General features: G+C 53.8%; 6 protein-coding genes across 6 annotated transcripts; 2 read left to right on the forward strand and 4 right to left on the reverse strand.

The window, feature by feature from the left end:
* Positions 1-233: 233 nt before the first annotated feature.
* AYO20_08083 (hypothetical protein) lies at positions 234-2,600 on the reverse strand (the record flags this gene model as incomplete). The annotated part of the gene is made up of 1 exon (XM_022646364.1): positions 234-2,600. The coding sequence occupies one exon, from the start codon at positions 2,598-2,600 to the stop codon at positions 234-236; it is 2,367 nt and encodes a 788-aa protein (XP_022497620.1).
* A 397-nt stretch (positions 2,601-2,997) lies between these two features.
* On the forward strand, positions 2,998-4,846 carry AYO20_08084 (hypothetical protein; the record flags this gene model as incomplete). The annotated part of the gene is made up of 2 exons (XM_022646365.1): positions 2,998-3,243; positions 3,293-4,846. The coding sequence occupies 2 exons, from the start codon at positions 2,998-3,000 to the stop codon at positions 4,844-4,846; spliced, it is 1,800 nt and encodes a 599-aa protein (XP_022497621.1).
* Positions 4,847-5,102: 256 nt separating this feature from the next.
* Positions 5,103-6,696, reverse strand: AYO20_08085 (hexokinase; the record flags this gene model as incomplete). Its single annotated transcript, XM_022646366.1, has 3 exons — positions 5,103-5,975; positions 6,033-6,589; positions 6,657-6,696. The coding sequence occupies 3 exons, from the start codon at positions 6,694-6,696 to the stop codon at positions 5,103-5,105; spliced, it is 1,470 nt and encodes a 489-aa protein (XP_022497622.1).
* Positions 6,697-7,390: 694 nt separating this feature from the next.
* On the reverse strand, positions 7,391-8,311 carry AYO20_08086 (hypothetical protein; the record flags this gene model as incomplete). The annotated part of the gene is made up of 1 exon (XM_022646367.1): positions 7,391-8,311. The coding sequence occupies one exon, from the start codon at positions 8,309-8,311 to the stop codon at positions 7,391-7,393; it is 921 nt and encodes a 306-aa protein (XP_022497623.1).
* A 256-nt stretch (positions 8,312-8,567) lies between these two features.
* On the reverse strand, positions 8,568-9,780 carry AYO20_08087 (hypothetical protein; the record flags this gene model as incomplete). Its single annotated transcript, XM_022646368.1, has 3 exons — positions 8,568-9,172; positions 9,239-9,608; positions 9,658-9,780. 3 exons carry the CDS (start codon positions 9,778-9,780, stop codon positions 8,568-8,570), a joined length of 1,098 nt encoding a protein of 365 aa, XP_022497624.1.
* Positions 9,781-10,630: 850 nt separating this feature from the next.
* AYO20_08088 (hypothetical protein) lies at positions 10,631-12,451 on the forward strand (the record flags this gene model as incomplete). Its single annotated transcript, XM_022646369.1, has 1 exon — positions 10,631-12,451. The coding sequence occupies one exon, from the start codon at positions 10,631-10,633 to the stop codon at positions 12,449-12,451; it is 1,821 nt and encodes a 606-aa protein (XP_022497625.1).
* Positions 12,452-12,784: the final 333 nt, after the last annotated feature.

Genomic DNA, 12,784 nt, shown 5'->3' on the forward strand with positions numbered 1-12,784 from the left:
TCGAGTGGATGGTCCATGAGAATGATCACGCGACAAGACTTGCTTCCTTCTCCCTCCCTTCCCAAAAATAATCAAGACCAGTAGAGAGAGGAAAAAGCCAACTCACGGATTTGCTTGAGATGATGCCTTTGCATGATTTCTTCTTTTGGTTTCTCTTGCCTATCTGTCTGTAGCTCGCAGCTCCTTTTCTCTCGTTCAATTGGTTCTTCTACCCCTTTACGCTCTACCATCTACTATGCAGTAGTGTCCTTGACCATATTCCTCGCCCTTACACGCTCCTCATGCTTCAGCTTATCCGCAACCTCGCCCCCCGAACTGAGCAACTCTTCCCACTCCTCCTCGTCCATGTTCATGATCATGCAGATCTGGGTGCAGCGCAAAAATGCCTCGCGCAGGCCGTACTTCTGGCCCTTGACGACGACCTTGACGATCTCATTGACGTCGTGCTCCAGCCTCGCGGCCCCGACTTCGTTGACCCGCCCGTGGTACGTCCACAAGCGCTTCTCGAGCATCTTGCTCAGGTAGTTCACCACGATCGCCAGGAGCTGGTCAAACGTGCGCTCCGTCATGATCCGGCCGATCGGTTTCGTCAGCGCGTCCCATCCCAGTTGGAAGCGCATGCGGACTTCGTCCGAGAAGGACTCGGTCTCGTCCCCGCCGTCGACATCGCCCGCAAGGTCCTGCAGCTGCTCCCGCGAGAGCTGGTAGTCTGTGTCGCGGAAGGCGTCCATCAGTATAGGTCGGAGACGAGGTTTCATGACATTGTGAAAGACCACGTTCACGCCGTCAGAAATGAGCTCGTTGGTTTTCTCCGAGAACACTGAGGCGAAGGAGGTCAGCAAAGCCGCAACCTCGTCTGCCTCGCCATGCCCAGGGAAGAGTTCTGCTAATGGTCGATGAGGTGAGCCTGCGACGGGCTCCACTCGAGCACGGGCAATCTGGACAACGTAGTCCTTAGCTACGTCGAGATTGTTGACGAGGACGAGGAAGGAGACGATTGTCGCCTCGGGTGGGAGCTGGCCTGGAATTGCGGCTTTGGGGTAGCTCTCATCGCGCATCTTGCGCTGTTCCATGCCGATGAAATCGGAGCCTAGTATTCTACCCAGAGTAGGAATGACGCTGGAGATGACCTGTTTCTGTGACGTGGCTAAAGACTGCTGCAGGACTTTGTTGACAATGTACATAATGTCCTCGATTGCAGAGGTGACGTGAGGTGGATTGGAGTTGAGTGGTTTATGAGGGTTGAGAGACAAGTCGGGCGGTTGCTCGTCTAGTTGGAACGCCTTCTCGACTGAACGCCGGAAGAAGAACGTAGTCATGGTGTTGAACGGGGTGAGGAGTTTCTCCTGCACTTTTTTGTGGAGGTTCGAGTCGAGGAGGAATGAAGGTATCGACAGTGATCCATCAGGGCTGCCAGCATCGTGACATTTTTCGGCAATAAAGTTGGTGTACAAGGACCATTTGCCCAACATGAGGGTCATCTCATTGAGTAAGGCATCCACCTGTTTCATATCGACCGATTCATCTTCACTCGACCTTCCTGGTGCGGGAGAGCCTGCTCGCGGCGTTGCGCTTGAACCTCTCTGTGCATTCATGAAGCTCTGGACCAAGAACGTGAAAGCGTATGCTTTGATATCAGTCAGCTGGCGTTCGATCTTCCTCTCGTCGCTCCAAGTGTCAAGTATAATCCCTCCTTGGAGATCAGCCTCGACTTGCAGCCGTTCAATGACTCGTGCCATCTTGCCGGCCCCATAATGGCGCTCAACCAGTCCACCATGTCCCTCAATGATTTGTGCAATATGCTCGAACAATTTCGTCAAGGCGTTTGCGTAGAAGAAACCGTCTTTGCTTTGGTTGCCACCAGTGCCAGCATTGAGGTTGGCACGAGCCCGAGTAGCGACGCCCTGGCAGACATAGCGACCATAGACGTCCAGACCAACGTCCGAGCGGTTGATCAGCGGGAAGAGTTTGAAGAAACGCGTTATTCGAGCGCCGTCGTTCTCCTTGATTGCTTTGTCGAACTCTCTCAGAAACAGGTTGCACAATGATTCCGAAGCATTCTCCAAGGTGACAGCAGGGGCATCGGGGACTTCTGCAGTCGGAACTATTCTCGCGGCGAATGGGCCATTAATGACAGCACTGGGAATCTTTGAGGCTCTGCTAAGATAGCTGGCTGCGGTTTCCCAGTCCTGAGCCGCTCCCATGGATCCAGATACACCCAGCACACAAGCTTTCAATTCCCTGACCTGCTCGACGACGGTGAGTGTAGCCTTGACCCTTTCCTGCTCGAGGTCGAGTCTCTTGACGGAATTTGAGATTCGTTGGGCGCTGGCTGCAGCGTCTGAGAGCATGCCATTGCTGACTGCTCTTGCCTTGGAAGCCTGCGCAGTGGCATTTGCGCGGAACAAGTCCAGACGGCCGAGTTCTCGTTGGAGATCCTTCTGCGCACTGACAAGAGCATCGAGCTGCGAAGTTACTGTGGCCTCTTTTCTGTGGAGCTCGGCCAATGCGGCACGGATCTCTGACACGGATTTCGCATTGTAGACGCTGTTTGTTTCATTTTCATGCTCTAGATCAGAGACGTGGCCATTGGTCGTCATATTGGATCAACGACTGAGCGAGGGATGTTGTGATGTGACCCCCTCCGACCTGTTTGCGACGTGATCAGGATATATGGTCAACTGGGCGAGCAGCGTTGACGACCAGTGGCGACAAAGTCCCCATTGATTGTTTTCCTCCGGCAGCAGAAAGCAAAAACCTTCATTCTCAAGGGGACATCGTCGACAGGTGCTGCACCACTACCACAAGTTTCGATCGAATTGTGTGAATTGTAGACAAAAGGACAAAAGCAGCGGCTTCGGCCCGCAACCCCCAAAAGTCACAAATTGCTCCACTCCGAAGTATTGCCGGCCACACCCAAAAAAAGTTGACTGCACATCCTGCGGTGCTCAAATTGTCCGACAAACGACGGCCAGGAGATACGGCCAGCTTGGAAAGATGCCAGAACCCAAGCAGCCTAAACACGGAGTCAAAGGGAAGTCGGCCACAGAGGTCCTCGAGAAAGATGACACCGAACTGCGCCTAGAGAAGGCCCTGTTCGGAGACGACGCAGGCTTTCTCAATTCGTTGACGAGGGACCAGATCGAGGAGGATCGGTCGTTGGTGCCGCGCAAGCATGGAAAGGATGACGAGTCCGAAGAAGACGATGCCGATGGAGGGTTGAGCCATGTGGCAGACGAAGACGTTGGTGTTCATCCCCTCGATCGTCTTCCCTTCCTAACGTTGTTCACAGTTGTTTTTCCTCGACACGGGTGCCGACCAACTCACGCCCTCCGTTGCGAAGGAACTCGAACGTACCGAAAAGGTGCATGGTCATCATCAGCCAGAACCAGTGTGGCACGACAGTGACGATGACCGGATCACCGTCTCACTCGCCTCAAACACTCGCTTGCGCAAACTTCGCGACACGGAAGACGATGATGTGATTAGTGGCAGAGAATACATACAGAGACTACGACGACAATACGAGAGGCTTCACCCTACGCCGGAGTGGGTTACATATGCAAGAAAGAGGAGAAAGTTGTCTTCCCGCTCCGATTATCAGGATGCGGTGTCAGACTCAGATGTGTCCATGGACGAGAACGACTCCCTCCCCTCAGCGCAACCTCTGGCTGAACTTCTCCGAACAGCTGGATCTCTGACTAGGACAGATACCAAGAGACCAGGCACAAAAGGGACCCGGAAGCTGCGGCCGGAAGTCATCGACATCCAGCGATGCAAAGATGTAGCGGGCTCCGGACCATCTTCAGTCGACACATTGCAATTTCACCCATACTACCCTCTCCTCCTTGCCGCCGGACCAAGTTCGACGGTGACGTTGTACCACATCTCACCTCAACCGCCGAATCCTAACCCGATTCTAACCTCCCTACATCTGAAGGGCACTCCTCTGCACACGGCAGCATTCTGCCGGCCACGAGCCCAACCTGCGCCAGAGGACGCAAGCGAGACACACGACCAGACCAAAATATTTCTCTCTTCTCGACGGCGGTATTTCCATACCTGGTCACTCTCCACCGGCACTGTCACCAAGGTAACTCGTGCACTCTACGGTCAGGCCCGCAAAGAGCAGCGAACGATGGAAGCTTTCAAGCTGTCCCCCTGCGGCCGCTACATGGGACTCATCGGGTCATCGAAGAAGGGAGGCGGGAGCATCAACGTGCTGTCGACAGAGACCTTGCAGTGGGTGTGTAGCTGTCGGATTGATTCACGCGGTGGCGTGGCGGACTTTGCGTGGTGGCGCAACGGGGACGGGTTTGCGGTGGTGGGAAAGAACGGGGAGGTTAGCGAGTATGACATCGAGGCGCGGAGGGTAGTCATGAGGTGGATGGACGACGGCGCCGTCGGCACGACCGTCATCGCCTTGGGCGGGGATTCCGGACAGCAGCAGTGCCGGGGCGGCAGCCGCTGGGTCGCTGTGGGCTCTTCTAGCGGAGTTGTCAATCTCTACGATCGACGCGGGTGGATGGGCACTACCAACACTTCCAACGACCTCGTTGCCACCAAGGACGAGAGACCCAAACCCGCCCGGATGTTCGACCAGCTGACGACGCCGATCTCGCACCTCGAGTTCTCCCAAGACGGCCAGATGCTGGTCATGACATCGCGCTGGAAGAAGAACGCCCTGCGCCTGGCCCACCTGCCCAGCTGCACGCTCTACAGGAACTGGCCGACGGACAAGACACCCTTGGGCAGAATCAGCGCCGCCGCCCTGTCGCCGGATGGAAGTTACCTCGCTGTCGGGAATGAGCAGGGGAAGATCAGACTGTGGGAGATACGCGAATGAGGCTTTCCAGTACCGAGTACATTCACCCACCGGGTTCAGTACAGTAGACACCCTCCAATTTGCATCGGTCGTGTAGTATTTAGGTAGTATCATCATGTACGGCATACGTGCATGCATCATGATGATATACATGGCACAAAATCTCTAATAAAAAAAAATTCTTTCGCTCCAGACCATCTTTTCTCGGTCGTCCAACAATCTCCAAAATGCTGCACACTTCGATACTTCCCTTCTCCAGTCCTTGGGGTGGTACGTACTACGTCAGGCCGGGGAAGTTCCCGACGTCGCGCACGCCGGCCGTGTTGCCCTCCTTGATTCTCTTGAGGGTCAGGGCGGCGATCAGGGCGGCGCCGACGCCGCTGCCGTCCTCGGCGCTCATCATGACCACGGGGTCCTTTTTGCCCTTTGGCCAGTCGAGGATCTCGCGCAGCGCGACGGCCCCGCGCTGCTTGAAGTGCGGGTACTTGTTGAAGACGGACCCGTCGGCGCCGACGTGGCAGCTCTCGATGTTCTTCTTCTTGCAGATGGCCGCGACGCCGCAGGCCGAGAGGCGCGCGGCGCGCGTGCCGATCAGTTCTGCCAGGCGGCGGCAGAGCTCTAGCTCGGGCTTGGACGCCTGGATCTTGAGCTTGTCCTCGAACATGTCGCGCGTCTCGTGCAGGTTCTCAAAGGGGTCTTCTTCGATGAAGGACAGGAACGACGCGTCGAGCGTGTAGGGCTTCTTCAGCGCCGAGATGTCCTGGCCCTCGAAGAGGAGGTTCTTGTTCTCGTGCAGGTCGACGAGCACGAGCCGGAAGATCTCGCCCAGGTATAACCCGGCGATCATCTTCTCAAAAGCCTGTTGGCCCGGTCGTGGCGAGGTCTCGTCGATGATGGTGTCGTATTTCGTGATGGGGAGGACCTTGTGCTCGTTGTCGAAGGCGCCGTATTCGCAGTTGATCGCCATGGGCATGTCGTCGGGGAGGTTGAGGTGTTTGATCTTCGGTATTGAGCCGCAGTTCTCCATGTAGGCGGCATTGCAGCCGGTTCCAAAGATGCACCCAATTCTTATAGTCTGGTCTGTATAGGCTGATGCGATCAGCGTGCCGGTGGTGTCATTTATGATGGCGACAAGTTTGATCGGGAGGTTCTGGTATGCGATCAGTCAATCAGTCACCGCAGAAGGGGTTTCTCGTAGTTGTCATACCCGTGCCTCAAGAGCTTTTTGGAACTGGGGAACCACATCCTGCCCTTCGACGCCTGAGATGTCAAATCCTTTGGTCCATCGCTGGAGCACACCATGGTCAATGTAGTCTTGCGTTGCCGGGTAAGAAAACGTGAACCCGAGGGGCAGATGCGCCAGATCCTCGTCCTCGTGGTGAAAGTCGATGAACTGCTGCATGCAGTCGGCGATGTAATCCCACAGCTCCTCGGCCGTTCCCGTCTTCAGCTCTTCCGGCATGCGATACTTGCTCTGGATGATTTCGAACTCGCCCTTCTCTTCCGTGAGGGTGATCTCGCAGACTCTCAGGTTGGTCCCGCCCATGTCCAGTGCGAGGAAAGTGCCCTGCTCATTGCCGTCCGGGAAGCCCATGACCCAGGTCGGGTTCATGGGGATGTTGCCCCCCTCTTTCTCCAGGCCAGCTTGGAGCTCCGACACGAAATGGTCGGTGATCTTCTTGAGCCGCTCGGCGTCCACGGTGAACAGGTTCTCGAGGTTGGCGATTTCGTCCAGCAAGCTCTTTGGCACATCGGCCATTGACCCTGTGAGAAACCGCGAGATTTAGCTATCCTTCAATTCCATTCCAACTGCCACGACATCGTCACTTACCCTTGCGGGACGGCTTTCGCTTTGGACCCAACCCGACCATTGTGCCTGTGTTTGAGTGTCGACGCTAAGAGACGAGAAGAGAGGGAAGGTAGATAGGTAGAGGCGAAGGCTCTGGGCAATCAAGAGGGGAAGTACGAACAGATTTGACCTCAGGTGAGGCGTCTCAGAGGAGCTGTTTCGTGGTCAAGCTTTCGCGGCGAGAAACGGAGGCCAAAATGTTGATACAGCAAAAGTTTGGCGGGGTAGTTTTGAGTCTCGAAGCCAGTGGGTCGAAACAGGGGCATTTTGCAGCGGCACCATGCGGTACCAACGGTTACTGAAGTATGACAGAATGATGCCGCTTATGTCAGGAAGAGAATAAGGGAATGAGGGGCATTTCCAAGTCTTCGATATTTGCTTCTGTTGATGCTATCTCCTTCGGGTATCAGGATCGCCAATCTAACACCATTTTGAAGGGTCTGTGTCATGAGGCTCTCCCATCAACCACCAAGTAACTGCTCCGCTGAAGATTTGTGTGCCTGCAAGTCTCCCTTGATCCAATTTTCTTCCCAGCAAGATCTTCCAAAGCCATGACTAACCGTGCAACGCTGACTCACGGTTCTGTTTCTGGGAACCATGGTTAAAGTGACGAAATTTGTCTCCTCGCAGGTCCCTAGTTCGCCTCCAGCATCCGAGCATACGACTTCTTCACTGCCAGACAGAAGTCACACGACGGTAGAACACACAAGCCTGGTTCAGTCGAGATCAATGATTTCGAGGGACGTCGGAGAAGCGTCGTCGCCACGCTCAAATTTAGGGTAGTCGTCAACTCTCCAGCGATGGGTTCCGAGCGCAGGGTCCAAGGGTTCCTTCTCCTCCGCAACTTTGGCCATAGCTTTGAAGAGTTCCTTGCGCAGAGGACGATCGCTTTTTGTGAGAAAGACTTCAAAGTCAGTGTTGCTCTGGACAAAGTTATCGTACCCTCTCCGGAAGATCTCGAAAGCAATCTGGTCAACGAGGTACTGGATCAAGGGCACCTTGCACATAGCATCGCCCTCACCGACGCGCCCAGAGATCCAGAAAAGGTGGGCAAACTTGACGTCGTATTCCGCATGGTATTTTCGAAAACAGTCGACCACATCATCTTGAAGACCCGGCATGCGGTAGTGGAGCGCCAGGATGTATGCCTTCATCAGTATTGTACACTCGGTCCCAGTAGTAGGTATGTCCGGTGGCTCATTGTACAGGTAATTGACAACGACCTCGAAAGCCTCAGGTTCGTATATCAGACCCTGAAGCAGGTAAGCCGGCGCCGTGACAGCATCGCTGGCACCTGCTGGAGAAGCACCATTATTTTCGCCGTTGTTTCCATATGTGTCATCCTCAAAGTCCTGCTCTTCTTTGATGTTACCTCGATCTGGCGTCACAGTGTGTTCACTTCGCATTGGTGAATCCAAAGACCTCCCCGCATGGGTTGATGCTCGAGTTGGTGTCCGTGTCGGTGTCGGCGTGGTGCCCGTAGGAAATGTAGGGTCCCCATGAACCTTGAAAAAATCGGTCTTTTCGAGGAATGCATAGTGGACATGGAACAGTTGTCTCTTTCTTCCAACAAAGATTCGAATAGTCGGATTGGCATATTTCCCCTCTGACTTGGAGCGAGGCGTTGTGGCACTCATGGTGAGCGGCAAATAGAGATGTGTCAAAGTGTGTGTCGAGACCAAAGCCGGGTGCGTCTGTCTTGGTGGTTGGTCAGTGCTAAGGTGAAGTGAGGAAGGGAAAAAGTTTGCTCACTTGACAAGAGAAAATCCCTTGGGTTGGTAGAATCTGTTTGGGGAAAGTCTAAGTGACTTATGAGGTTGACCTTCAGTTCAGACTGATATTGATTTCAGATGTGAGTGAACACAGGGGCTCGGTACGCCCAGCATGAGATCACTAAAGAGAAGGTTTTTCAGGTTTGTCTGGCCTTAGATGAGGATAGACGTGACTGAGCCCAGAGTTTGAAGACGTGGTTAGCGTTGGCGAGGTCAGAGTGTTGGACGAGGGACCGGTTGCTGGCGGTGATTTCTGCGGTGCGCTGTTTTCCAATTCAGCCCTTATTCTATCATTTGCCTCGGCGGAGATCTTGAGTGAGGCATCAATATCCTTGGTCAACTTCGCAATCTCGTCGTCCAATTTCTCCTGCTTGGTCATGGGAGGCGCGTCCTGTGCATCCCTCTCGTCCTTGTTCGGGTTGGTGCTGGCCCACAACTTTTCCAACTCATCACGCCAGCCCAGAGCGTCGGCAAACCTGCGAACACCCTCATCACAGTCTCCAAGCAGCAGCACGTCGTCCGGTCGTGAACCAATGGATCCCACTCTCTCCAGGTTTATCAGCACGCGCGGTGTCCCTTCTCTGACAAACGATGGCAAGCTGGCGAATGGCTGAACCGTCAGACTGGTCCCCATGACAATTGCCAAATCTGCTTTCGCGGGCAGGCTCCGGTTGCGGTGGAATGACTCTGGAAGAGCCTCGCCGAAGAAAACGATATCGGGCTTCACTAGTCCGGTACATGTCGATCTAATACAGCGCGGTACCTCCATTTTCTGAACCATCTCTTTCATACGATCACCAGGAAACTCGGTCTTGCATTCGATGCACCTCTGAGTAGCGAATGATCCGTGCGCTTCCACAATCTTTTCGCCAGGAACCCCAGCTTCCCGCTCGAGACAATCAATGTTTTGGGTGAACAGTTTCAGCAGTCGCCCTTTCTTGTGGAGCAGACTGATGAATGCGTGTGTCACCGTTGGCCGGTATTTGCCTGGATACAGTTCATTCGCCAGGGTATAGAACGGGTACGGGTTGTTTCGAAAGTATGAGATGTCGAAGACTGCTTCTGCATATGGGAGGTTCAGCCGAGCCAGATTGGCATACAGCCCAGTATCAGGAGAACGGAAGTCAGGTATTCCAGCCGATGTGCTGATTCCCGCGCCAGTCTTGGAGACGGTCAGATCTCGATCATCAAAGGGTCGGAGGGGCTCTTACCATGACGACAATGTTCTTGATGTCCTTCTCTTTGATGTATTGAGCCACTGCTTCTATATTTCGCCCATAGAGCGTGGTGGGAGGCGTGGCCTCGTCAATGGGGGTGGAGGATTCGTTGCCCATCTTGAAGATGTTCCCGCGCCCCGCATGTGGTTGGGGATGGCGCTCACGACGTCGTCGACCTATGATGGCGAGCAGATGGCGAAACACTTTGAGGGACGCAGAGCAGGATCTGTGTTACGGTTTCTTCAAACCAGGCTCGAAGCTTGAGTGCAGGAAAGTTATATAAGGCAAAGAGATGTCGGGAAGGAAAAAGATGTTGAAGGCTACAAAAAGACGTTATCTCTTAGTGACCTGCCCCACGTCATACCGGTGCACATTGGGCTCTTTTTACGGGACATTTGCCGTGATGGTTGACCTGAAATAGCGGCCGTGTGTGTGGGTTGGAAACTAGCTTGATGCAGTAAGGCGGTGATCTTCTTCGTCTGCAAACTCGGTGCTTCGTATATATAATGCAACATCCATCAACTCTGTGTGGAAATCACCAGGGGCATCCCTTATTTCGAGTGACATGGCATCGGATAGGCGCTCGCCACAAGCAGAGAACTATTTAATGCTGTTTACCTTACAGTCTATCAATATAAATCCATTAAACGATATGATGACTATGTGTACACTACTGAGCCAATAGTGTCAAATACTTATCTCTTCGAATATACGGACGCACTCATCACGTAGAATCTATTTCTGCCTACAGAGCAGGTGGCACCAGTTGGAAAAAATTGGAAAACAAGTAAAGCTTTGACGAGGCTTTTATTCAGCCTTGAGCGGATAATCTAGCAGATCAGTCAGTGGCCGATGTTTAGCCGCTCGTGCAAAAAGTTTCTGGCAAAATTGCGGAGTGTGCACTACCATACTACATTTCCTGTAAAAAGCAACGCTTGCTCTCATTCTTGGTTTCACATTTACCGTCATGAAGCGAAAATTGGATGCCAATGATGCCCCAACAGTCGAGGTCCCTCGAGATTCTGCGGAAGACGAGGTATCATTCGACTCGTTCGGCCTCGACCCTCGCCTCGTGCAGGCCATTGCAAAATCAGACTTCTCCAACCCTACGCCCGTGCAGGCAAAGGCCATTCCCCTAGCACTCGAGGGTAAAGACGTACTTGCCAAATCCAAGACAGGTTCTGGAAAAACCGCCGCCTACGTCCTCCCGACCCTGCAAGCGATCCTGCGCCGAAAATCCTCCTCCCTCAACACCAAGGTCACCTCTGCCCTTGTTCTCGTGCCCACGAGAGAATTGGCGGATCAAGTCTGCAGAGCCTTCAATGCCTTTGCGGCGTTCTGCTCGAAAGATGTGCAGACATTGAATTTGACACAAAGGGTGTCGGACACGGTCATGAATGCCGTGCTACAAGATTTCCCCGATGTTATTGTGACCACTCCTGGAAGAGCAACTCAATACCTCACCTCGGGCACGCTGTCCCTCGAAAATATCCAGCAACTTGTCATCGACGAAGCTGATATCGTGCTCTCCTACGGCTATGAAGACGATATCAACGCAATCGCTACGGCCCTCCCCCGCGGTGTGCAGACATTCCTGGTCAGCGCCACCCTCACGCCCGAGGTCGAAGAGTTGAAGAGCATATTCTGTCGCGATGCGGTTCTGGTCAGGATCGATGAGAAGGAAGAGAAGGGCGAGGGAGTGACCCAGTATGTGGTGAAGTGCGGAGAGGACGAGAAGTTCTTGCTCATTTACGTTCTGTTTAAATTGCGCCTCGTGAAGGGAAAGTGCCTAGTGTTCGTGGCCGACGTTGACAGGAGTTATCGGCTCAAGCTCTATCTGGAGCAGTTCGGGATCAAGTCATGTGTGCTGAACGCCGAATTGCCGGTCAACTCTCGGTTGCACGTGGTTCAGGAGTTCAACAAAGGGCTCTACGACATCCTTATCGCAGCAGACGATCAAGAGGTGCTTGGCGGCGTTATGAAGAGGCGCAAGACCGAGGGGCAGGTCGCAGAAGATCCAGCCAATGAGATGAGTGAGGAGGATGAGGAGGAAGTACCACGACCGGCCAAGAAAGCCAGACAGTCCAAGAAACATGAAAAGGACTATGGAGTTTCAAGGGGCATTGACTTTCAGAACGTTGCCTGCGTGATCAACTTCGACCTCCCTCCGACATCCAAGTCCTACACACACCGTATTGGCCGCACAGCGCGAGCGGGCAAAGCAGGAATGGCCCTGTCCTTTGTGGTGCCCAAGGACAAGTTTGGCAAACACCGGGCGACCAGCATTCCTTCGGCGAAGAATGACGAACGTGTTCTGGAGAAGATCATCGCCCGACAGACCAAGAAGGGCAACGAAGTGAAGCCTTATCATTTCGACATGGCACAGGTGGACGCGTTTCGGTATCGCATGAACGACGCCCTGCGTGCCGTGACCGGAGCTGCGGTACACGAGGCCCGTGCTAAGGAGATCAAACAAGAGCTGATCAAATCGGAGAAACTGCGCCGGCATTTCGAGGAGAACCCGGAAGACCTGCGACACCTGCGACATGACGGGGAACACGGTGCGATTGTCAGACATCAGGGACACTTGAAACACGTCCCAGAATATTTGATGCCGGCAGCAGGGCGAAAGGGTCTGAGTGCTGACGAAGTCGGGTTTGTCGGGTTGAGAGGTGACAATAAGCGGAAAGACAACAAGAAGCGAGGAGGGCGCAAGGCGCGATTCGGCGGCAGAGCCAAGGGCAAGGTTGACCCATTGAAGTCCTTTAGCGCGAGGAAGAAGCGTTGAGGCAAGGCAAGGAAGACAGTGGCAGTGTTGACGAGAGACGACGACAGTGGTATAGCAGTACGAGTACTCGGTACTTGTGTGAGTATCAACTCAATGGAGTTGTTAGACATGACACTGTCCATCGTCCTTGTTCTGTTCCCATGCGTCTCGACTGCTCCTCCGAGTATACCATTCAGCAATGCCATATCATTTATCTTATTCTGTCCGAGAGGCCCACATCATACCTCTCCTCCCTCTCACTTTATTCCGTGATGGTGGTGTTAGCTCGAGATCCTTGTCGACTGTTGACATAATCGGCCCCATTTCACGGTTTCACACCTGATCCGTGCGTGC

This window comes from Fonsecaea nubica (assembly GCF_001646965.1).
Source record: "Fonsecaea nubica strain CBS 269.64 chromosome Unknown Scaff61, whole genome shotgun sequence".
NCBI classification, from domain to species: Eukaryota; Fungi; Ascomycota; class Eurotiomycetes; order Chaetothyriales; family Herpotrichiellaceae; genus Fonsecaea; species Fonsecaea nubica.